The 26,058-nt window shown below is 41.1% G+C and overlaps 1 protein-coding gene across 4 annotated transcripts in view; it reads right to left on the reverse strand.

Annotated features, from left to right (window-relative positions):
- The window catches only part of ZNF618 (zinc finger protein 618), a 127,210-nt gene that overhangs the window by 63,525 nt on the left and 37,627 nt on the right, over nt 1-26,058 (reverse strand). For 3 of the 4 annotated variants that reach the window (XM_054997565.1, XM_054997562.1, XM_054997563.1), the window contains exons 2-4: nt 4,882-4,925; nt 2,488-2,607; nt 2,177-2,296 (exon numbers count right to left, since the gene is read on the reverse strand). In XM_054997565.1, the coding sequence (XP_054853540.1) occupies nt 2,177-2,296; nt 2,488-2,607; nt 4,882-4,925 (284 nt within the window). The remainder of the gene's footprint in view (nt 1-2,176; nt 2,297-2,487; nt 2,608-4,881; nt 4,926-26,058) is intronic. The other variant, XM_054997564.1, reaches the window with a different exon arrangement.

Here is a 26,058-nt window from a genome sequence, read left to right on the forward strand (position 1 = left end):
TGGAAACAAACGTTGCATCTGGAGTTTGCTTTTTCAGATGAAGATCAGCACTGGCATGTATACTATAACAAGGAACTAAAATCTGTTTAAAAACACACAGTGTTCCCTTAGGAAAGAGTGGGGAACCTAATTATAATAGGACATTTCTTCAAGCTAGGAATAATTTGTCATACATTATTTGAAAGAGAGTAATAGAAGTACACAGACTTCATTTTCTTCCTTGATGGATCTTAAATTTCATACATGCTTAAATGCAAGGCTGGAAGGGGAAATAGTATTTTAGGTTCCAAGGTACTGGCATCTTATCTTTTCATAAACTTGCATCAGGATTTTTGTTTGAAGCATTTTTATCATGCCTCTGGAGAGGGTTTCCAGAATTCTCAACAATAAAACAGCACCAAGAGTAATTTAAGGAGGGAAAATCACTAAAAATGGTAACAAGCCAGCCAGAGAAAAACAGCAGAAACAACTGGCAAAAGATAGCAAGAGAAAATAAAAACACATCTTGCATATTTCCATTTTCAGCTTCCAAACATCCACACGCAAACACACAAAAAGGTAGGGCTGCATTTTAAAAATGCAAAAATAAAAAAACAACCAAAGAAGAAAGAGCTGAATGCTAACTTAGCCAGAGCACAGCTGAACACTTTCACACTTGCAGTGGCACCCAGAGCAGGTTTCACAAACTGCAGCTCAGTGGTGAAGATGCTCCAGTCCTTAACATCATCCCACAATCACTTTTGGCTTGCCTGTGTTTACATCCAGGTGAACTGGTTAAGGCTCATGCATGTTTACATTCAAGCAAATCAGCTGTGCTGCAGTGACACTGGGATACCTGTGGAGGAGCTGTGCCCAGAGCAGCTGCTCCAGTCACCCAACTCTTGTTATGCCAAAGACATGAGGCACTGCCAAAGCCTGGCCCAAGAGCTTGGCCACAGGCAAAGTTGTAACCCTTCCACAAGCAGTAAATTAGGGAGCCCAGGGCTATCTGAACTGTTATACAGAGTCTCACAAATGTGGATTCAGGGTCTCCGATGGAAACTGCCCCTCTCACCAGTGACAATCCTAGACTCAGATGCCTAGCACAAACATCTTATTTTCTTACACCAAATGAAAGAGGACTGTCGCTGATGCCAATTTTGAGACCCCAATCCTGTCCTGTCCCAAGGCTTGCAAGACCTGCAGAGAATTTACTGGAGGAACGGCAGAAAGCAAAAGCACAGAAGCTCGCGCTGCTTCTGTCTGATCCCCCTGAGACAGACTCGACAATAACCCTTTCTTCATTGGTCTTCTAAGCACTTCAAAGGGGTTGTGGGAGGAATCGGTGGCCACCTCAAACAGCAGCTCCTTGCTAAATCAAGACAACATTTTTGACACCTATAGATTTTTTTTCCTAAAAAGAAGGTTTGCTTGTCACTATTGTTCTCCGATCGTAATATGCTGTTGCTAGGATGCATGTCAGGCCTGTCCAATGTCTTTATGACTGACTGTATGTCTTGGAATATTCCTCACAATCTTCTGCAAGGAACAGGAGGTCCTCAGTAAGCACATGAGATTTCCTCAGTGGAGTCAACAGTGGAAAGGGTTCCTTGAAGCGCAAGAGTTTGAATGCCACTGCACTGCGTGAAAAGGGAAACGAACAGATGCGTCTGACAACAAAAAGGTTAGCCAAGGGGAGAGGGAAGAAGTGCTTCATATTATGCTTCATAGGTGCTAAAAAGTTTTGCCATTTTGACTGTGCCTGCACAGATCATATGTTGCCAACTGCCCACAAGTGACAAAGGAACTCTCCTGTCCATATTAACTTGTGTATAATATCCCAGATTTTTTTCTCCCTTGCACGTGATGTAGGGTTCTGGAACAGAGCATAAAAGCTAGCACCTAATTCATGTCTGCAAATCACCAATATCCTGCATAAATATTTGAAGCGTACCTGTGCCTGGATCAAAGGTAGTTAATTCCAAAAACTGTCATTTCTGAATGCTGTTAATGCTATATAAAAAGCAGAACAGCTTTTGAAAAAAAATTCTCTATGTGGCTCACCCCCAATCAAACTATGAGGGAAACTCTGATCTGTTTCTTAGCATTTATTTTAAGAGAAGTGTTTCAGCCTTGATGGAAAATTATTCCTGGTTCCTCCTGACTATGAGGAATGGAAATCGAATTGGAGACTTACGGTGTTTCGGTAATATCCGTTGTGTTTCCAGATATATCGGCTGAGCAGGTAGGAAGCGAGCAGGTAGTGCTATGTGGCACTAAGATCTCCTTTTCATCTCCGTTGCTTTGTTTCTGAATGCTATTAATGCCATATAAGAAGCAGAAGAGAGGTTTTAATATTTATCTTTGTGGCCCTCATTCAATCTACAGATGTGGGAAATTAAGGTCTGGTTCTTAGCATCTATTTTAAGAGAAATATTTTAATTTTCACCGGAAGTTACTCCGGATTCCTTCCAGCTATGAGGAATGCAAACAGAACTGCAGACTTACGGTGTTTCGGTAACATCTGATGCATTTCCACTTATACAGGTTGAGCCGGATGGAAGCATGCAGGCAGCACTATGTGATGCTATGATCTCCTTTTCGTCTCCATTGCTTTGTTTCTCAATGCTATTAAAGCCATGTAAGAAGCAGAAGAGAGGCTTTTAAAAATTGACACATGCAGCTCTTTTATTTAATCTAAAGATGTGGGAAATTCAGATCCAGTTCTTGGCATCAGCGTTAAAAGATGTGTTTCAATGTTCACCAGAAATTATTCTGCGTTCCTCCCACCAATGAGGAACAGAAGTCAACTGTGACACAACGAATAGACTGGACTGCATGTTGCAGTTGGAAACAAATGCCGCATCTAGAGTTTGCATTTTTCAAATGGAGACCAGCACTGGTATGAATAATAAATCAGGGAATTAAAAACTGTTTAAAAACGCACACTATTCCCTTATGAAAAACTGGGGATTGGGGGAGGACCCAATTATAAGAGGACATTTCTTCCAGCTAGGAATAATTTGTCATACAATTTCTTGGAAGACAGCAACAGAAATACATACACTCCTTGATGGAACTAAAATTTCATACATGCTCAAATGTAAGGCTGCATTGGAAAAACACACTTTAAGTTCCTAAGTACTGGAAAAAAATCTGTTTGAGACATTTTTATCCTGCCTCTGGAGAGGGCTTCCAGAACTATCAACAATAAAAATGCACCATTCAAAGATTTAAAAACCCAAAACACTCAATATGGCAGAAGCAGCTGGCAAAAAGACAGCAAAGGAAAATAAGAACATATCTTCCATGTTTTCATTTTCAGCCTCCAAACACACACACACACACACACACACACACACACACACACACACACACACACACACACAGAGGTAGGGATCTGTTTTAAAAATGCAAAAAAAAAAAAAGAGCTGAACGTTAACTGAGCAGGAGCACAAGTAAACACTTTCAGAACTGAAGCAACACCAAGAGCAGATTTCACATATTGTAGCTCTGTGGTGTAGAAGCTCAAGTCCTTAACATTAGCCCACAGTCACTTTGGCTTGCCTGTGTTTACATCCAGGTGAGCTGGTTTCTGTGCCCCTTAAGGCTTACACATGTTTACATTAAAGCAAATCAGCTGTACCACAGCAGCACTGGGGTTTCTCTGGAGAAGCACACCCTGAACATCCTTCCCGGCTGTGCCCAGAACAGGTGCTCCGTTCGCCCAATTCTCTTACACCGAAGATGTGGGGCACTGCCAAGTCTTGCCCGAGAGATTGGCTTTAGGGTTATATAGGAAAAGTTGTGATCCTTCCATAGCAAAGTGCTAACCTCTGTCTGGATCAATGCTTCTCAAAAAGTGTATTAGGTTCAGGTAGGTCCAGGACTACCTGAACCTAATGAGAAGCAGCTTGGTAATGCAGATTTACAGTTTTTGTTTTCAAGTTGCCAACTGCCACTTTCTTACCAGCAACTCCCCTAGACTAAGGTGCCTAGCACAAAGAACCTATTCTCTTCCTCCACAACCACTTCAAATTACACGAATTGAAAAGAGACTGCCAACAGTGCCAATTTTGAGATCCCAATTTTGTCCTGTTCCAATTTACAAGTCTTCCAAGACATGCAGAGAATTTAGTTGAATGGCAGAAAGTAGAAGCTCAGAGACTCACACTGCTTCTCTCTGATCCCCTAGACCTGAAAATACCCTTTTCCTCACGGGTCTTCTGAGCACATCAAAGGAGTTGTGGGAGGAGAGGAGTCAATGGCAGCCACAAATAATGCCTAATGACTTAAGTCAAGCCCAACTCTGTGGACTCTGATAGAAAAAAATTCTTGAAAGACAGCTTGATTGCCACCAGGGCTTTTTTTCAGCAGGAACGCGGGGGAACGGAGTTCCGGAACCTCTTGAAAATGGTCACATGGCTGGTGGCCCCGCCCCCTGATCTCCAGACAGAGGGGAGTTTAGATTGCCCTCTGCGCCGCTAAGCGGCGCAGAGGGCAATTTAAACCCCCCTCTGTCTGGAGATCAGGGGGCGGGGCCACCAACCATGTGACCATTTTCCCCGAGGGCAACCCACTGAGTTCCACCACCTCTTTTCCCAGAAAAAAGCCCTGTTTGCCACTATTGTTTTTCATCTACTATGCACAGATCTTGAGGGGAATGGCAGGGTACTCACTGAGACCCAACAGGTCTGGCTAGAGCTCTTTGTAACTGAGTGTGTCTCTTGAAACATTCTGTACCACTTTCTACAAGGCCCAGGAAGCCCTCAACAAGCTTACAGGATTTCTTCTCTCACTTCTAAAATTGTTCTGGTGGGACATAAATATTGGAAATTTCAGCTCAATTTGTTAAAGAATCAGATTGTTACCTACCATAGATAAAGAAATCCAGCTACTCACCTGCCCGTGGATGCTCTTGTCCCCACACTGCTGCCTCCTTCAGTCTGAGGGGAAAGAATGAGAATAAGAATCCCTGAGAACCATTATGGTCATTTCTATAAAGCCACAATAGCTTCCTTCACTTTTAATTTTTTTTAAATTAAAAGGATTAGAAATATTACTGAGAACATAACCGTGTTTAAATGCACAGGCGTCATTAGGCCAAGATATGATTCAAAGGTAGCTATTTTCTAATGAAAAAATATAGTTTGTGATATTTCTAGCCAGCACAGAATCCCCCATCTTCAGATTCTGACTTTTATTTTGAACTAGTTTTCTAGTCCTTCTGGTTGGCAAGGAGCTTGAAAATTATGACTGAATCTCTCTATCAGGTTTTAAATAGATTTTAAAACAGCTCTATAGATTAAAATTTGGGTTGGATCCAGGTAACTTTTTATTGAATCTTGCCTAATTTTCTACTTTATAATAGCCTTCCTCTCACATGACTTTTGTATGTGGTGTTTAAAGGTATGTGGTGTTCAAAGGGAACCCCACCTTACTTTTTCACCAGTAGAAGTTGGATCCAGCCTGATATCTCCCGTTAGCATTTTTTAAATGTTATTTTCAAGTTAAAGATGACAAAGAATCTTGAAAGGGTATTCTTTCCTACATGTGAGAATAGAGAATGCCTCTTCTAAGATGCTACTTCCTGTGACATGCACATGCATGACTTGCGAATAAAGTTTGCTTCTTCTTTAGAACCATTTTCTCAGAAGGAAAATTATGCAGACTCAACTGACCAATCAACTACTGTAATCATGACAAAGCCTTACTTAAAATATATGGGTAACACCCAGTAAAAGAACAGGGGATGGCATGCAGTGAGCAAAACATATGTGGCAGGAGGACCTACAGCATTCTGTTATCGCTTCTTGCCCCTCCTCTCCACAGCCTGCCGAAGTATTTTTAAAAGCTAGGTAAATATTGTCATACCATTATTTACAGCTCCCCACCCCCATCCCCACACAGTGTGTCTTCCATGGAACTCAAGATTTATTTGTGAAATATTATTTAATAAAAATAAATTATAATTACCGTTTAGGATGTTCACTCCCTATCTGCCCAATCAAAAAGAGTCCAGTAGCACCTTTAAGACTAACCAACTTTATTGTAGCATAAGCTTTTGAGAATCACAGTTCTCTTCGTCAGATGCATGGAGGGCAAGAAACTGGTCAGATATATAGGTGGAGAGGGGAGGGCCGAGTAGATGCAAACAGTAGCTTCTGATATGGAGATCAGTTTGCTTCTGTTAAGGAAGTCAGTTACTTCTGATAATGAGATAACCATTCATAGTCTCTATTCAATCCCAGCTTGACTGAGTCAAATTTACATATGAATTCCAATTCAGCAGCTTCCCTTTGGATTTTGTTTTTGAAAGGTTTCTGTTGAACTACAGTGACCTTTAAGTCCTTGATGGAATGTCCTGGTAGATTGAAGTGTTCTCCCACTGGTTTCTGGATGTTGCCATTTTTAATAGATCATTTATTTTAAGGACATCAAAGAAAAATGCCCCCCCAAAAGAGGGAAAGGAAGACAGAAACCATGAAAGAAATGGTAACAATGATAATTTCTCATTGTTCTTTTTTATAATTATATTTTATAATTATAATTATATATACTGTATAAACATATAAGGTACCCAATAATATTTATCTAGCAATTATCATATTTTATCCTACCCTTTCTTGAAGGAACTGAAGACAGGTTCTCCCCTTCTCTGCCCCATATTTTATCCTCCCAACAACCTTAAGGGGTAAATCAGGCTGATCGGAGAGTGACTGTACTACGATCACCCAGTGCCAGTTTGTGTGGTGGTTAAAAGAGTGGGACTCTAATCTGGAGAACCAGGTTTGATTCCCCACTCCTCCACTTGAAGCCAGCTGGGTGGACCCTGGGTCAGTCACAGCTTCTAGGAGATCTCTCAGCCCCACCCACCTGTTTTGTTGTGGGGATAATAATGGCATACTTTGTAAACCACTCTGAGTGGGCATTAAGTTGTCCTGAAGGGCGGTATATAAATGGAATCTTGTTTTTGTTGTTATCTTACTGACTGTGTAAGAACATTAAGTCAGGTCCCCCATCTTTCAATTCTAGACAGGTATCCTCCTAAGCACTATACCACACAGATATTAGGGGCAAGATAACAAAATCCACAAACAGTGGAAACCGATAAACTTATAATAACCTAAGATTCTTCCTGAAACAGACCAGAAGTCTATCTAGTCCAGCATTCTGTTTCTCACAGTGGTCAACTAGATACTGGCTGCTTCCACACACGTTGGATAATCCACTTTCAATATGCTTTAGTGAACATCTGTAACTGCTTTTCCATGCGTGGAACAAAAAATCCACTTCCAAAGAATTGCTAAAGTGCATTATTCAACGTGTGTGGAAATGGCCAGCCCCAGAAGACCTACAAACACAGCACTGTAGCCAAAGCTTTCCACTCATGATGACCCTGGCAACTGGGGCTCAGAGCTGTACTTCCTCAGAACATGGAGGCTCCATTTAACAGTCAAGATGACTAACAGCCACTGCCAGACCTACATGAAGCCGTCTAACCCCCTTTTAAAGCTTCCCAAGCTAGTGACCATGAGTTTATCATGGGACATTGAGTTCTACAACTTAATTACGCATTCCATTATCTAGTACTTTTGTACCTCATCAATTTGTTTAGATGCCCCTGAATTCTTGTACTATGAAAGAGGGGGCACATGGTGTCTACATATTTAATAAAAGGTAGGCTTCAGGCATGGCCCACAAGGTTCCCATCTCAAAACCCTGATATGCCTACATAGTGGGAAAATAGTCGAACCATTATTTACAAGCTTCTTCCCCTCCTTCCCCCAGTGTTTCTCTGCTTTGAGAGTTCTTTCTGTTATCAGTTTTCCAAGCAAGGGCTTTCTTTTCTTCTTCTTCTTCTTCTTCTTTTTTTGGCTTAGCCCAGATTGGGAGTTTGAACACCATGATGCTAAACCTATGAGGCAGATTTTCTTTCAGACTTGGCTTGCTATTTAGGTCAAAGTGAGAACCAAAGGCAATGACAGGCTCAAGATTTCTGCTAGCAGCAGTTTGGCAACAGCCTTGCAACACTGGTATTTGCTCCTTGCAGCAATCGGAGCACTGTCTTCCTTAGTGAGCCAAAGAGATGCCAGGTAGTGATCTGCTGTTGATAAGGGCACTACTAACTCTCCTCCAGTGTCCCAAACCCCCTTTCCCCCTCAAGCGTACAGGCTACCCTATCCAAACATCCTCTACATGGCCCCCAAAGAACACCAAATTCTTGCTGTTCTCCTTTGCCCCCTTTTACTTACCAGCCCACAGCTCTCAGGTTTTCCTTAACATTCCACCCAAAACACAGCCATAATTTCAAATGATCCAGGACTGAGCCTCACCTCTTCCCAAAAGTTAACAAGTTTGTGGAAACTCCGCAATATCACCCCAAGCCAATGCTTAAAATATATTCGTCAGAGGGGGGCACTGGCTCAAGGGCAGCGAAACTTCTTTTCATACAGACCATCCAAAGTTCACTCCTTGGCATCTCCCATTAAAGAATCTCAGGTAACTGGTGCTGGGAAAGACCTTCCCCCTGCTTGAAATTCTGGAAAGCCGTCAGAGGAGAGTATACTGAACTAGATGGACAAATGGCTTCACTTTACCAGGCAGCTTTCTATAGACAAAGGTGATGCCTCAATGGTAGACCTCCGGCTTTGCGCTCAGAAGATTCAACCTCCATGTCAATGTGGGGAGATTCATTTCTTTGCTACAGAGACACTGTCAGACTTGAGATTACACAATTAAGATGGTCTGGCTTGTCATAAGGCAGACTCAAATATTTATGAAGCGGCATGTTGTCCATGCAAATACATTATCGCTTCCCTGATGCCAGTTTCTGTCCCAGCATGTTTTCTGGCCAGTATTCCATATGCTGGGCTTTCTTTTACAGGTACCCGATACTTCACAGAACATCCGGAAGATCTGGGCAATCTACCAGTTTCCCAAGCCCTCAAAAGCCCCCTTCCCCCTCATTCTTATTGTGTAAGCATGACAAATCATTAATTTTTGACTGATTGCTTTGAATTATGGGCACCCCGACAGCCTTTCTGCAGCCTAACAGCTGTATAACAAATGAACATATTCGCTCTTTTAAAAAGATTGGAGAACCAACAGAAGCAATTACTTCCCTTGGCTCTTCCTATCTGAGTGCTGAACAAAAGGGAATACTTAAGCATAAACTTCAAGATACAAAAGGGTTTTTTTAAACAAAAAAAACAGTAAGGATTATAAAAAAGGTGTAATTAAAAATAATATTTCTCTTCATGTTCCAGCCCCTGATGTTTGCAGCCAAAACATCTCCGCTCACAAAGTTTCAGGTGATGAATGAAAATAATAAATAAAACAGCAATTTCTTACCACCACCACCCTTTTGGGGGGCTGTTATTCCTTTAAGATTACAGAATTGCTCCAACGCACTAAATGTGACCTCCATAACTTTTAAATTAAGAATTTATGCTGGCTTGAAATTTATGAAATATTTCAGCATGAAAGAGAGCCCTTTTCCCTCAGGAAAATTGAACAATAAATCACCCAGCTTTCGATTTACTGCCCTAAGGCTGGCCAGAGATAGGATTTTCCCCCTTCATTCTGAAAAAAAAAATGTAATCATATAAGACAGCTTAGCTTCTATCCTCCCACTCTCTAGAATTTTTAATTTTAGCTGTTTCTGCTTGGATTTATTTCCAATATTCCTGCTTGGCTTTTCAATTTCCTCAGTTATTAAATTTTAATTCAGTGCATTAGCATTTAAATTAAAAAAGGGGTTTATTTTATCGAAGCTGCTGTCCCCGCCGCACATGAAATTGGCTGGTTTCTGCCATTCACGCAAAAAATGTGAAATGCAGCTGATGTTCCCTGAAGTACATTTACGCAAATTCTGAAATTAAAAAAAATTCAGGGTTCAAAATAATATTGTGGTTTTTCAAGGAAACCTCTCACTCAGAGAACACACATTTAATGGGGGGAGGGGGGCTTTGTGTAGTAACTTTTCAAAGGGAAGGGAAATGAATAAAAATTATAGCAGATACTAAAAAAATCCAAGGTTTTAGAAACATAGTTTTTGAGGTAGGAATTTGGAGAAGTGATGTGAATGTAGCTTTTTAAATTCCAGATAGAATTTTGATTAAGGAAAGGAAGCCCATAATGCAAAGTCTGGCAGGATCCCAAATGGCAACGGAATAGTTTATGGTGCCATTGATACAGACCACAGTTCATGGATTAAGCAGGCCCATATAATTTGGCAGTTGTACCACGCAAGTGCTGACTTGGTTATCTGGTACCCAGAACTCAACATGTTGAGATTCCCAGCTCTCATTTGAACAAATATCGTGTTTCTAGTCCACAAGGCTGCAAAATGACCTTGAAAGTGTATGGCTAATGCTCTGTGAAGTCTCAGAAGCCATTTCCAGTGCTACAGATACAATCAATAAGGGCTGACTGCCCCTGTCCTGGATACCCAACACAAAATTCCTTCCCATCCACAATGTCCAGAGAGCAGGGAGAGAGGTGTTTCATTTTGCCAGAAGTGGGGAATGATATGCACCAGGCAACAGGAATGAGAAGAACACAGAAAAGGACTCACGCTCCTCCTGTCTTCCTCTGAAGTCCAGCATGAAATGGAAGACTGGCTCTGCCCACCTCCCTAAGCATGCCGGAAGATTCAGAAGGCAGCCATCAACAGCTGGCTGCTAAGCCAAGCCAAAACTTATGGGCTGCTGAGTCAGAGGCCAGGCTGGCTCCTCAAGGTGCAACAACCAATGTCCCTACTGCATCACTGCTCTCACTTGGTGGAACACCTAAGAAAAGCAGCCAATTCTCAGTTTTCATCCCCTGCTTCTTCCTGGTCCACTGGAGTGCCTCTTGACTTATCCCTGGAAGGTTTGTTTTAAGGATTACTGCTGCTTGGGACCACAGAAGAGTTAAATCATACAAAAAATAAGCATAACAACTTATTTTCATATAAGCTATTACAAGGATTTGGGTTACTTTCGTACGTTTTGCATGGGGGGAGGGTGGTTTGTTCTTTGCCTTCAGTGCACTTCAAGCATTTCCAAACGATAGTTTCTTATACCCCTAGTTCAAATATTGTAGCACCAACCACAATAGTAGGATGCATTTCAGGAAGAAACAAATACCTACCCCACTCACTGCAGAGAACTAGTTTAGCAGGGTCTCTCCTGTCTGTTGTGTGAACAGCCGCGCACACCAGCGTGTTGCAAGAACATCCTATGAAGAGCCAATGTAATGAAGGTGTGGAACATCTGATCTCCTACACTAGAGCAGCACAAATTTGCTCTGAACAAGATTGCCAGTTCGTATTAGACCTGTAAAACTAGGCAGCCACCATGAGATAGGGTAAAAAGCCAGGCAACAGCCACAAAACACTGCTTATAACTTGCCATAATCCACCTGTGGCTCTGCCTCCTAATCTGTTAAATTCTGTCCTGGTTATGTCACTGACCTGCCAGCTTCTGCCTTGGCTCTCCTTGGCAGGCATTTTTTAAGCTAGAAGCTACCTGTATCCCTGAACACCCAACTATTAACAGAAGTCTGGTGTACAAGTCCAGCAAAACAAAAAGATTCTTTAACCAAGAATTTGAAACTTGGACCTTCAGCATTTTTATTTATTTATTTGCTTTTTGGCCCTCCCTCCCCGCGAGCAGGCTCAGGGAGGGATATGCAGCAGGTATGCAGTTTAATTCAGCTCATTTTTTTTATTCACTGCTTTTATAATCATACTTTTTTATATGGTGTACACAGGATTCCCAGGTTATCTCCTTTCCAGGTACTGACCAGTTCCAAACCTGATTGTCATCAGCATGGCTACAATTTTCATTGCCTTTCAACCACACCCTGAGTTGAGGGTTAAAGTGAGCAGGAATTGATCAGTTTTACTGCAGTGAGAAATTATGTGGGGGAGACTGGAGGGGAGGAATCCTAGACTCCTAGCACAGTAATTTTGCACTATGGCCTGAAATTCTGGTCCAGCTTCAAGAGCTGCAGTTCAGACACTTAAGCGCCCCCAAAGCATTAATACGGCTTGCATTTTAAGTCCCACTGCTGCCATAGCAGCCCCTCCATCCGTGTCCATTCCACAACTGCATAATCAATAGGATACAGATGTCTTTAGGTAGAAAAATCCGTAAAACAGCCAGTGTAGGTCACTCCAGAGGGGCAGCTTCATTGCACAAACTGAGTGTAGATTCTAGTAAGATCAAGCTCTTGAATGTAGGTTTGTCAACCATCTAAAGAACAGTTGCTGGTTTGCATAAAGGCAGATCAATGCAATTACTTTTGAGGGGGGTGGACACATATCCCATGATACAGTGCATATAGACCCTGACAAACAAGTCAAGCTGCCTTCTTCCGCATCAGGCCACTGGGTCCATCTAACCCAGTACTGTCTACTCTGACTGGCATCAGCTCTCTAAAGTCACAGCCAGGGGTCTTTCTCCAGCCTTGGCACTGGAAGATGCCAGGAATTAAACCCAGAACCTTCTCCTTGCAACGCATGTGCTCTACCACAGCACACTGACAGCAGTGGCTAAAACCAATTCATTCAATTAAAACACTATCAATGACATTTCAGGAACTAAAATCACAACCTCAAAGAGCAGCAAAAACTAACAAGCCATTAAAAACGGATCTCCAGCTTATTTACTGAACAAAGGAAGTTCCTAATAGGAATTCCAGGCAGGTGGGCTTTCCTGGAGAAGGAGTTCCAAAGAGCTTCAGCTGGAAAAGCGCCGCGACTTGACCTTGCCAGTCTGACTTTATGCAAGGAATGACCGGGGACACAGCATAAAGGTAGCCACAAAGTGGCTGTTTCGAGAGACAGAGTTAACCACAAAACAGCTGCCACAGGAGGTGCAGCCACACACACAGAGGAAGGCCAAATGTAGGGAGAAGAGGAAAGAGGAGTGAGAGAATAAAACCAAAACTGTGGTGGCAGCTGCTGCTGAAACACCATTATTTTAATTTGCACAGCCCATCAGATCTTCAGCGGCTAGCCAAGAGCCCTGCTGAGCAAGCGCCCCACCTGGCCCCACACATTTTCTAAAAACACTTGGTGTCAGCGGGCACCCTGGCACCCATGGGTGTTACCTGAATTGGTCTTCTTGCAAGTAAAAGAGTGGGGGGGATTAGCAGCAAGGAGCAAGGCTATACGAGAGGGGTAATGATGGGATCTCTCCACCAATTTTTACATGAGTCCCTTCTCAAGATAGCAGATGAGACTGGTGCTTTAAGTTCCAAAGAGCAGTATTTTATTGAAGAGGAAAAACACGCACACACAGGAGTAAATAATAAAATGGTCACAGAGAGAGAGAGAGACAGTCCTAGGAAGCTAGGCAGAAGGTGGAATAGAATGAGGGAGGGACCTATCCTGAAGAGTAGTCCAGTCCATGGGGGAAGAGAGTAGCTTCAAACATCCAGTGTCCTCAGACACGAGAGCAAGAGACTTAGGATAAACCTCAAGGGAGCAGCACTTCAGATCCAGTAAGTGTGCAGTTTGAATGGGGCAAGAGTCCCTATTCTTATAGGGCAAAACATAGCCTGAGGCGGGAGAGCCCTCCCAGCTGTTGGGACAAAGACTCCAATGGTCAGTTCCTGGGAGTAACAAAGGTTTGATTACTTCTTGATTGGCACTGCCAGGGTGGGACAAAAGAGTAAGGTTTGCTCCCCTGTAGAATCATAAAGGTACATTTGCAAATTAATGTCCCTGGAGCTAAGCTGATGAATTTAGCTGTGGAATGTACCTTTTCCAAGGAAGAAATTACAAGACTTATGAGTGCTAATTGATTTCTCCTGAATCATAGGCTGGGGATCTCATCACAGAAAAAGAGAAAGGAATGTGCTAAGTGGGATGACACTGCGAGGCCTTTCTTGCTCTGGCTCCACCCGGAGCTCAGTGGACTGTCACTCTGCATTTACATTCAGCGTTCCATTCATGCCTAGATCTCCCAGGCAGGACTCAGCAACTGCTAGCTGGAATTCCCCTGTTTGCAATCCAAACTGCATTTAATCCAGGAACCTTGTGATTTTTATCTCACAGGTAGCTATATTAAATAGCTATTAAACATGGTGGGGGCGGGGGTGTGACTGCTGACATGAGCACCATAACAGGGACCCCTGGTCTAGGGGATTTTTTTTTTTTGTCTAGGGGATAATTATTTACAGTTGTGGCCCAATACATTTTCCTCCAACCACCCCAGCCTGACTGTAGATGCCTCCTCCAGCCCACAAATTGTTGCTTCTCGCCTCTTCATTCCCCCAAGCCTTTAAAAACCAGTACAGCAAGAGGTGCAAACCTTATAAGACATCCTAGATCCTCATGAGATTCCCACAAGAGTTCAGCGAACACTTTAACTACCCTGGCAATTGCAAAGGAGTGAAGAAAATTTAGCTCCTCCAACTCTTGACCAAGGGGACAGGCAAGGCAGGAGCAAAGGCCTGGGTGGTGGTGAAGGAGATTGCTACCTTTCTCACAAGGGTACAGGAACTAAACCCAGTCAAAGAGTAATACTGATACTGGCCACACGCTGGAGCAACTTGGTTGCATAAAGCTAGCCTCCAAAGGGTCAAATAGTCAACTGGACAACTTCTTTTTAAAAAAAATATTTTTATCCAATTTTGAACTATAACTGTACATTGTTTTTGTTTGTTTGTTTGGTTTTTTTAAAAAATAAAAAAAATTGTTAAAAAAAATTTTTGAACTATAACAACAACTAAACAACAATCCAATATAATACATTTCACTCATAAAATATTAACACAGTGTTTTGACCTGGACATCTTCTAAGGGCTCTCACCGAACACCTAGATGAACATCAACTAACCCAGCCATTCAATGGATGTCAACAGATCTGCACTCCATGACACGTTCACACTAGAATGAATGGGAGAAATTTAACTGCAAAGATGCCGTAACAGGAAGGCTTGCCACACCAATCAACAGACATGTCAAATGCTGTCAGCTGACCACCTATTATATGATTGCAGTTAAAAACTGTCAGATATCCTCCATAGTTAAGAAAGCTGCAGTGGTCAGGGGCAGCATCTCTGGTTAATTTCACTCTGGTGTCTTTTTGTCAATAAGAGCAGGAGTTAAGGGCTCTCAGCCCTTAAACAGCTGGGAGCAAATCTAGTAGCAAGGCAAACCAGGCTGAAAACCATGACAACCCACTTAAAAACTGACTGTTTAAAATATCTGATGTTACTTTTGCTTCATTTCTGGTTTTTTTTAAAATTTCCTTTATAAAATGTTGCAGCCATAAGATTATTACATTTACTAAAATCCTTATAAACATCCTTTCTTTCGCCACAGTGACCCTCATGTTTCTGGAGAAAAGCTAAAGAGAACAGTTAACTGGCCACATTTACTAAAAAACAAACAAACTTTAATTCATTACAGTTTGTTAATTTCACTGTTTCACAACAACCGTTAACTTACCTGTTTTGGTGGCTAGCCTAAATATTAAATCTTTTGATGATTAAAGATATATATTTTGTGTTGTGATAAACAAACTAATGCTTTGAAAAATACTTGAACCATTTTTAAACGTAAGTGACCAGTCAACTGACAAGCCCTTTTTGACCAAAGGGCCAATACTATACACCAGGCCCAACTAGTTCATCCTTATGGCCGAGTTGTGACAGGCTTTTACAGACTTTTGCTGGATGGTGCTAGAGATGTCTTCACTGGCCCCACAGCCACAGCGCAGGTTAAGGGTCCCCAATGTAGTCCCTACTATCACCTTTTCTGGAGCCCTTCAAGGGCTTTTAGAAAATGCGCAGGGCCAGTGGGGCTTTTGCCCAGCAGGGCTTCTGACTGACCACTGGAGATGTAATTGGCTATGCAGGTTTTTTTTAAAATTGCTTTGGCAGCAGCTGCCACCACAGCTCAAGGATCTTCAGTGTATGACTGAAGGTAAGCTGTGTACATGTAAAAAAAAATTAAAATAATATGTTCCTTTTAAAAGATATACTGTTAAGCAGAACTTCTGCCTGAAACAGTGAAGAGTTACTATGTGTATAACCTCACTCCTGGACATTTTGTAGCTGGCTACACCTCCTGTGGCATTCATTTTCTCACTGCCTCCACCTTGTGTCAGCAATTTTTTGGTTGCACCCACCAACCTGTATCAGGGACCCTTTTCACACAGCCTTTGTAAATTGTTTTGGCTGCTGGCTGCTAGCTAACTTTTTTTTTGACTTTTCAGACAAAGCTGCTTGTGTCCCCATTTGCACTGCAAGGTTGAACAGTTTTTTTAACAAAATACAGTTTTGCCCATTCGCAAGTGTTCAATGCACTTGGCATTGCGGAGTACTGTTTAAAACATCCATAGCGCTTCCAACAGTGCCACCTTTTTCATTTGTCCATCCAATTCCACCTCATTCTGAATGTATACATATTAGCTCTATAGCACTACAGCATTATTATAACAATAGGTGTAGCAGGTTCTCTGAATTCCCAGCTTTCATTTTAAAAAATGTAAGTCTCTAGCTCCTTCTGTTGCAGACATATATCTTTTCCTTTATATCTCCACAATGGAAGGGGCTAGAGACTTACTTTTTAAAAAAATAAAAGCTGGAAATTCAGAGAAACTGCTACATCTATCGTTACAATGCTATAGCAATATTTCTGTGCCTTTTTTTAAAAAATGCAAAAGCCATGGAGGCCCAGGGGAGGGGGCAGCCACAGCCAGAAAAAGTGGTGCTATTTGAAGTGGCCACAGTGATTCACATACAGTTCAAAATGGGACGTAAATGCTATTTGAAATTGCTGCCTCCACATAGCTTTACAGGAAGTCAGGGCAGCAACAGATAACAACTGCTTTAAAATAGAAATGAGAAAGAGATCAGAATTCCAAAAGAGCAAAAAGGTTAGGTACCCCTGGCATCAGTTTTCAAATGGGCTCCTATCTGTGCTCAGATGGATTTGCCTGGAATTTTCTGTCATCATTGCTCAAACCGAGCTCCTTGCTAAGTCACCAGCCAGAATTCCTTGAAATACCAAGCAGATTCATAAATTCCATGCAGGAGAAAGTACCTTAGAAGCATCATGTAAAGCAAAGAGGAACTCAACATTTCCAAACATTACCTGGTCCTATTCTTTGATTTCAATCCTCCCTTATGATAAAGGAGGAGCTGAGCCTTTATTTACATACTTGGCATGGAGAAAGAGGACCTGGTTTTTTATTACAATCAACATCTCTCAACACTGTTGTTTCACATCTGTTGTATATAAATGGTATAAAATAAAAGAATCATCAAATGGCTACAAAAACTAACAATGACAACGTTCAAAATAAAAAAATGAAAATGGCCACAACAGTTCCACCCCTCAACATTAACAGCCCAAGTCAAAACAGCATTCCAAGTAACACATAGGGCTACAATAAGGCAGCCAGTGAAAGTTAGCTGACAACACCATCACAGCCTTCTGGAAAACCTACTGGATCCATTAACTGACAAGATGGATCATCTTAAAATGGCTCATCTCCTCTTGTAAGGATCAATCACTCATGTAAAGAAACATCTGCCCGTGTCCATTACTATTTTTTAATAGTATATATATAGTATATATACTATTTTAATTGTGTGTGTGTGTGTGTGTGTGTGTGTGTGTGTGTCTCTCTCTCTCTCTCTCTCTCTCTCTCTCTCTCTCTCTCTCTCTCTCTTTCTCTCTCCCCCACTTCCTTCCATCAAGGATTTCAAGTCAACTTTTTGGCGGTATTCCATGCAACCACTGACCAGACCGGACCTACCCTACATCTGCTTAGCTTCAGCAAAATTACTGTGCCATGGCTCCTTCAGACTTACACTGAGGTCCGACGGTTTCACCTACATGATTTCAACAGCCCTGTAAGGTAAGTAATAATAATACAGTAACATTTGTTTCATATACCACCCTTCAGGATGACTTAACACCCACTCAGAGTGGTTTACAAAGTATGCTATTACAAAAGTATGCTATTATTATCCCCACAACAACAATCACCCTGTGAGGTGGGTGGGGCTGAGAGAGCACCTAGAAGCTGTGACTGGCCCAAGGTCACCCAGCTGGCTTCAAGTGGAGGAGAATCAAAACCGGTTCTCCAGATTAGAGTCCCACGCTCTTAACCACTACACCGAACTGGCTCTCAGTATAAGCCAATATTATCATCCCCATACTACAGACTGAAGATGAAAGAGTAGCTTGCCTAATTTCACCTAATGAGTTTGTGGCAGAGGCAAGGTTTGACTTGGTGATCTCTTGAATGAGGCTCATTTTCTCAGCCACACCACACCACATCATTTGCTATAAATAAATGCACTTAACCGGAGATGGTTGCCATTCATGGAGGATCTGTTCCCAGGATCATCATGATCAGTAAAAGGCAGAAATATTGGGTGGCAAGGGGCCTGCTGCCTCCTAGTAGCAAATTCACCATATCGCCCGCAAAATGTAAAAACATAATGATTACCGTGACAGCATGGTGGGAGTAAAAACAAGCTGGTAATGACAATAAACTAACTAGCATTTTATTCCTGCTCATCACCTTTCCCCACTGTCTTTCCCACACTGCATCACTCTCTTTTCTTTTCAGCAACATAATTAAGGATGTACAAAAAAGTGTTATGCTATATTGCATGTGGTCAGGTCTGCAAATAGGTGAAATTGTGAGTCTTGAATGATGAGAGTCTAATGTATTACCAATTCCTCACAAAAGGAATCTTATGGTTTAATATAAGGAAGTCACTTGTCAGTGTGAGAAGGGAAGGCCATATTTTTCATTCCATACAAATAATGGAGGTGGCTTGGGCCACCTCAGAAAAGACATTTCACATTTTATTACACAGCAGGGAATGCCTCTTTTCAGCTGCCTTAGAAGAGGCATTCCCTCTTTGTCTCACACATAAAACATACAGAGGGAACACTTCTACCATAATACCCTCTGTAAAATGTATTGTCTAAAGAAAGTATGCTTTCCTTTCCAGAACAATTTTATTCATATGAAAATCTATGCAGATGTAATTGATTAAAATGCACATGATAAATCAACTGACATTTCTTTACTATGGTGACAACTCTACAGAAAAGCAATATACATTAATACAAGCAAGGACTTGAGGGTCAATATAAACTTGCATCACAAAAAAGGCAAAATATCTGAGTAAAATCAACTACAGGGGACAACAAGAAGACAAGCAGCATGTCTTAATGCTAAAACAAAATCGACTGCAAGATTTAAAGCAGCTGAATTACAAGGAAAAACTGACTACAGCCTTATCAAATTCATCATACAGGTGAATGGAACGTTGTCCAGAAAAATCTAATAGCTGTATTGAATTTCAAAACAGGGATCATCTTGAAAACTGAGAAGGTTAGCACAAAACACAAACACATGCACGCGCGTGCACTAAGGCACACTATTTAAGAAGGCTATGTTCCTTCAGGAACTTGGAGACCATCTTTATAAAAAAAACATTAAATGTTTAACCAAAGTGTATACCATGGACTAGAAAAGACACAAAGGGGGAGCAGTTAAATAGCATGCTTATAAGGTTAAATAGACAAAACCCCAATAATGTATAGCAATCTTGCTCAAATAAAGAAATATACAAGCAGGTTAAGTGCCTTTCCAGGAGATGACTGTTAACATAAATGTATGAAATAGCCTTACACCAACATCAAAGCATTGGCCCATTTAGCTCAGAATACTCTATCCTGAACGCAGCAGTTCTCCATTGTCTCAGACAAAGGGAGATCTTTTCCAGTGCCCAAGATTCTATTTAAATTGGAGATTGAACTCGGAAACTTCTGAACACAACACAAGCTCTCTACCTCTGAACCACACACAGCCCATCCCAAATTAGGAGCGCACCAATTTTCACTGGACTATTTATAGCACATTATTCCTGTAATGCAATTAGTTTTGAGAGTGAGGTTGCCAGCCCAACCAATTCCAAAGTCAAAGATCCATTTTTTGGCAGTTGCAAAAATGAATTTGAACGTAAGCAAGAACTTCCAGCGTAGATCCATTATGAATTTACCATCAGAAGAATTGGAACGAGTTTCTCAAGATATACAAGCCAGTAACAAATACTTCTTTTTAAGTAATGCAAAGAAAAATGGCAGAGAAACAGTGGGGCGCTTAAATGACAAAGACGTAAAAAGAAGATGGGGAAAAAACCCTCATAAAATCAGCTCAACAAAATTTCTGCTGGTTGTCTTCCCTGCAGAAGATGTTGAGGTGCATTCACGTCTCAGCCATGCCTTTTTCCTGGCAGAGCTCCAGAAGAACTTCGTCAAAACAAAAATGACAAAGGACTGACGTTTCCAATCTAAACGGCAAGTTAAAAAGTAACAAGCCACAGGAGCCTGGTGGCATTCACCCAGGAGTGCTTACAGAAGTCCCATGTGAAACTGCTGAACTATTAACTAAAAATATGTAACTTATCACCAAAAACCGTCCTCCAATAAAGATGCTTGGATGGAAGCCAATTAAGCACCACTTGAAAAAAAATAACTCAGGAAGTTCTGGTCTTGTTAAGCTCTTTCCCAAAAAAAATTGGCAGAAGAATTTAAAAATTGGCAAATATAATCCAAAAATATCTTGCTGAGGACGAACAAGCAGAACTTTGCCAAAAGGAACTCTTGTATGATAGAAAAGCCATCATACAATCCAATTTCCGAAAAGGCTTATTTAAGTCCCTTCCTTCAAAGTAAACTTTGAACCTCTGAGATAAGACACTATTCAACTTGGATTGATCTTAACTAAGATAGTCCAAATCACAATTTAAGATTTGGGCTCTCATTGGTAAAGTTAAATCTTTCCATTTTGAAATTCACTATTTTTCTGAACAAGCATGTACACTAACCTTTAGCTTCATGTGGTGGATATACAGTCACTGTTCTTTTTTACAACATTATTACGGTAGGCTTTAACATGTTTATATGAAGATCCAGCTTCCTCATAAAGCAGGGTTGTATCTCCACAAGGGTTTTCTCCACACAGACAGCAGAAGTTCCCACCGTAAATGGAACATCCACAGGACACCATGCCCAGTTTGGGCACAATTCTTATGGGCCTGTTTTCTCCCTTAACCTTACAGTGTGGCTCAACAGGGAAACAGAAGGTTAAAGGAAAGGGAGGGGGTTCTAGTGTGTGGAGGCAGCCCACCAAAAACTACTGTGTTTGTGTTTTTGTGCAGGCATGATGGGCAAAGGGGGAGGAGTCAAAGTGTGCCAGCACCTAGCAGACCAAGAAAATGGCGGCCGGGAGGGGTTGCTTTTCCTGCCCCACTTGTTGCTGCAGGCAGAGGTACTTTTTTCCACCCCCATGTAGATACAGCCCAGTTTTAAGGCCACTTCAAATAATCTTTAAAAATTAAACAAAACAATCAATTTAAAAAGTCAGCAGTTATTCATATGGGAATTGGCAGGTCAGTTTAATAGTCTCCCCACCACCAGCACTACCACACAAGAACAAGTTTACAGCTGGCACTGCCTACACACACACACACTTGTTCTGGGGCAGAAAAAATATTTCAGGAGGGTTGATTTGGCCCCTGGTCTGCCAATTGCTGATCCCTACAAGAGCACAATGGGGGGAAATGCAAGGATTTATATGAAGGCCAATGCCGTTTCATTTATTCCTAAGTGATCGGCGGTAAGGGTGAACAGTGAGGTAACCTGGTGAACAGATCAATCATACTGGTAAACCCAGTATGGAAGGGGGGAATAGAGCAGCTGCAGCCATTTCACCTGGCTAGTTGGAAACCTGAGAATTTTATTTTCTCATTCTATAAGTTGGTATGTGTGTATGCTCCTTTTTAAACAGGAAGGGGGCACAGTAACCCACTAAGCCAATCCCCAAATCAGACCATAAAGGAAAACAATTTTTTCCTCTCCTAAATTTTTAGCTGGAACAATAATTACAGAGTGAAGGAAAAAGACTAAGATAGTATGCAAAAAATAAGGAAAAAAAGCAGGCTTAATGTGGAAATCTTAGAAATTCTTGTTGCAAACTAACTCCCAGCCGGCCAACCACAAAGTCTATAAATACCCCTCGATTAATTTCTCAAGCGGGTATAAAAATAAACAAACAGCAAGTTTACAAAAAAAAAATGCTGAATTCTTTTTACGTCAAGAAAGCCTGGTTTGTCTGCATCCTGTAATAGTTAGTGAAATGAGGGGAAAAAATGAGGAATGTTGGGGGGGGGGGCTGTAAGATGAATTTTTAGACTGCCTAACTTTTTTAAAAAAACATACTGGTTGGTTTATTTTTTGTGTGTGATTTTTACCCCGCCTTTCTCAAAGGAACCTCAAGGCTACTTTGTTTATTTATAACAAACAAACTTGTACTCTAGAACTCTTAGCCAAGAGGGATCTCAAGGTGGCATGTGGTATACAATTAAAATATCAAATTGCAGTTAATACAAAAGCATCACTAATAAAATAGCCCATGGAACCAGAACAAAAATAGCACCTCCCAATTAAATATAAAATCTAAGAAATAAAACCAGCAATGTTTGATGATGGGGAGGGGGGAAGGTCACATAAGACTATTGGAACATCAGTTAAAAGCCTGGGTGAAGAGCTTATTGTGACTGTATTGCAATTAAAAGCCATTCAACTATTAAAATGCTCCTTAGAGGAAAGATGAGATAAAAATGTAAGAGATAAGATGTTGCTGGAGGGAAGGATCTGTGGCGGAGCACCTGTTTTGCATACATAAAGTCCCAGGTTCAATGCCTGGCATCTCCAGCTAAAAGATCGCATGTAGAAGGTGATAAGCAAGAAAGAGACGCTAGAGGAGAGAAAAACTTCCCCTTGTACAGAGCTGGGAAAGGAAAGATTTCCAGTTTCATGTCCAACCTCAGCAAGTTGTATTCACCAGCTATGGCTGGCTATCAGCTCTCCGAATCAGGACTCCAACCCATGACTAAACCGTGGTTTGGAGGAAAGAGAACAAGTTCGGCCAATATGACAAACTGTGATTTGCCACTATCTGAGTGCTAATCTGCTGCTGTGCAGTTTTCGCTATTTTTGTATGGTGTTGTCATTGTGTACAGATTCTATGCAGCACAAGGCAGGCCTCTACCTCCAGACTCAACAACTCAAATTTATTCCACAGCACTATTAGTGCTTGCATGTTAACTATGGAAAACAAACAAAATAAAGACAAGGAGCTTTGTAGCATTTGAAACAACTAACATTTATCACTGTAGAAGCTTTTGTGGATGAGAGTTCACTGAGCTAGACAAAGACTTCTGATGGAGTCTTCTAATAATGTGGTCTCCATAGTCCATAAGAATTTCTGCCATCCATGCCATTCTGAGAGTATGGAATAAATACAAACTTAGGTTTTGTTCAAAAATACCTCTCTGGCTGTCATCACAAGAAGCTCATTTTAGAAGGGAAATGGTTAGTCCACCTAAATGGTTAACTTATCAGGACTTATTGGAATTCTCTCAGGACCAAGTTAAAATTAAATCAAGAGAGGACTTAGCAGCAGAAGGGCACGCTTGTCAGTAGAGATGGGCACGAACAGAAAAAAATCGAACGTGATGTTTGTTGCCATCCACGAACAGGGACTCACAAACAACCACGAACATGGCCCTGTTCACAAACATGTTCAAGTTTGGCTGTTCGTGGGGGCCAGCAGGCTCTCCTCCAGCCATCATTCAAGTTTGTCAAGATCCCTACTGCACCACTCCCAGGAACCTGACCTGAGCAGGCACCAGGAAAGGTATCAATAATAAATAACAGCTTGGCCTCAGAGCCAGGCAGCAGACCTGGAACTTGAAGGGGTAGATCCCTATCCTACCACTTACAAAGAAAATTCAAGCTCCAATGCTCTCTATCAAAATGCCAACAGCAATTGTCTCTCCCTCTCCACTGTCTGCAAACTAAGCCAGAGCTGGGAGCCCCCCTCCCCCCGGTCTTTGCTCCCTCATAACAAATTTGGAGCTGCACACTTGAAAGGAAGACCTGCCTATCAAGCTAAATTGTGCTTAGATTGGGGTTTCCAGGGCAACAGCAGGAGTTCAGACAGAGTTCAGACAATCCCTGCCTAATATGCCAAGGGAATTGATTGCAGGTGCCAGACTGTCTGGCTTGATGAACAGCAACGAACAAGGCTTGCAACTACCACCTGTTCATTTAGAATGGGGCCTCATGAACAGCTTGTTTGCAAACAGCAGATTGGGCTGTTCATGGTTTTTTGTTTGTATTGCTGTTCATGCCCATCTCTACTTGTCAGTGGTTTCCATATATGCAAATTTCAGAGAGATTCAAATTAGACAAGAGTCATTATGACTTTGAGAAATCTAAAACTGAATTTGAAATGGTCCTTTGTACAAATGATTAACATGTTATTTCCAAAATGTAAAAACTTTTGTTGAGGTTTGAGACGGAAGAAGAGCAAGTAAAAGAATGTATGACTAAATTGGCGAAAAATTGTGGACATGATATATTAATGGAGCAATGGGAAAATATGTGGACAAGAGGGCTGAAATTTACATTAAGCGCTAGTATTAAAGAAAGTTTTTACAAAATGATGTATCATTGGTATATGACTTGAAAAATTGGCTAGAATGTATAAGGGGGCGTCAAATGTATGTTGGAAATGTGCTAAATAAGAAGGGACATTTTTTCATAAGTGGTAGACATGTAAGAAAGCAAAGAGTTTTTGGTTGCATATACAATCATCAATTCAGAAGATTTTGAAGATTAAAATTCAGTTGAAACCAGAGACTTTTCTGTTGGGAATAATGAATAGCCAGTTGGCAAAAAGCTTTAGAACTTTGTTTTTATACTTTATTACGGTGGCAAGAAAACTCCAACATTGCCTACATCGGAGGACTGGACAAAAGTTTTGGAGTTTGCATCAATGGCAAAACTTACTGCATTGATTAGAGAAAGGACATTAGTTAACTTCTTGAGTGAATGGAAACCATTTACAGACTTTTTGCATGAAATGGATAACAAGGATTTGATGACATCTGGATTTATGGATTAAGAAACATGAACAACAGAAAAAAGAGGGGTTTTCTGACTAACCTAGAATAAGTGTGACTCTAGAAATGATATATACTTGTTGCGAAGAAAATCAGAACTCAACCTGTAATGTAATTTAGGGTTTTTTTTTCTTTTTAATTATATAAATATATGTATTGTTACTGTGTCTTATGTTTAGAATATTGTGTTTTTTCTTTTTCTCTATGTTTATAGTTTATAGCTATTATGTTATGGTTTACAGTTTAAATAAAGAAAATTCTACCTGCAAAAAGAATTTCTGCCATCACAGATCAGCCAATATAAGTGAACAAAGCAAAGTGGAGGAGTAATTAACTTTGTGGTTTAGCTGTCTCACTTGCATGGTTTCTGACAACGACTGGATTGTAAGATCTTTCATTTCAGAAAACTGCTCAAAAGTTCTTGGACAGGTAGGGCTATAAACCAAGATAATATGTGGCCAGCAAAAGGGAAAAGCAGTGACAGAAACCACAACTAAATTTAGCATGTTTGACTGAATAATCTGTTGCTTCAGGTTTTCAGCAATTTTCCTGTTCAGCATTGACAATGGAATCAGAATATGCCAGAGGCACAGAATTCAGAGGGGGGTGGGAGAAATTCCATTGCCACATTTATGAGGTTGCAGTGTATATGTGACCCAGCATGTGGGGGGGAAAGACTCAGAAAAATTCAATAAAGATGTGGGGTGAGGGTAGCACCAGCCAGCTCACAAAGAAGCAGGTCATGTTTTTGCTGTTACCATTTATCCAGATGGAAGAAAATGTTTAAACCTGGAAAAAGAGGAGTGAGGGGTAAAACGGCAGCACCAAATGGTCGGACATAACCAAATTAAGAAAGCAACCCCAACAAATCTCCTCAGAATCCTCCTACCCAGGCCTACTTGATGGGGCTTACTCACAAGAACATGCTCTTAGAATGGCATTAAAAGTCGTCTTTCATTATCTTCTCAAATTCTAGGTAAAAAAATAAATACTATTTTGAGGGCCTTTTAAATGAAAATATTATTTTTGAAATGTGGGAAGAAAACAGTCGCCTAACTGAGCAGATGCTGTTTT

The sequence above is a fragment of the Eublepharis macularius genome, chromosome 14 (assembly GCF_028583425.1).
Source record: "Eublepharis macularius isolate TG4126 chromosome 14, MPM_Emac_v1.0, whole genome shotgun sequence".
NCBI lineage: Eukaryota > Metazoa > Chordata > Lepidosauria > Squamata > Eublepharidae > Eublepharis > Eublepharis macularius.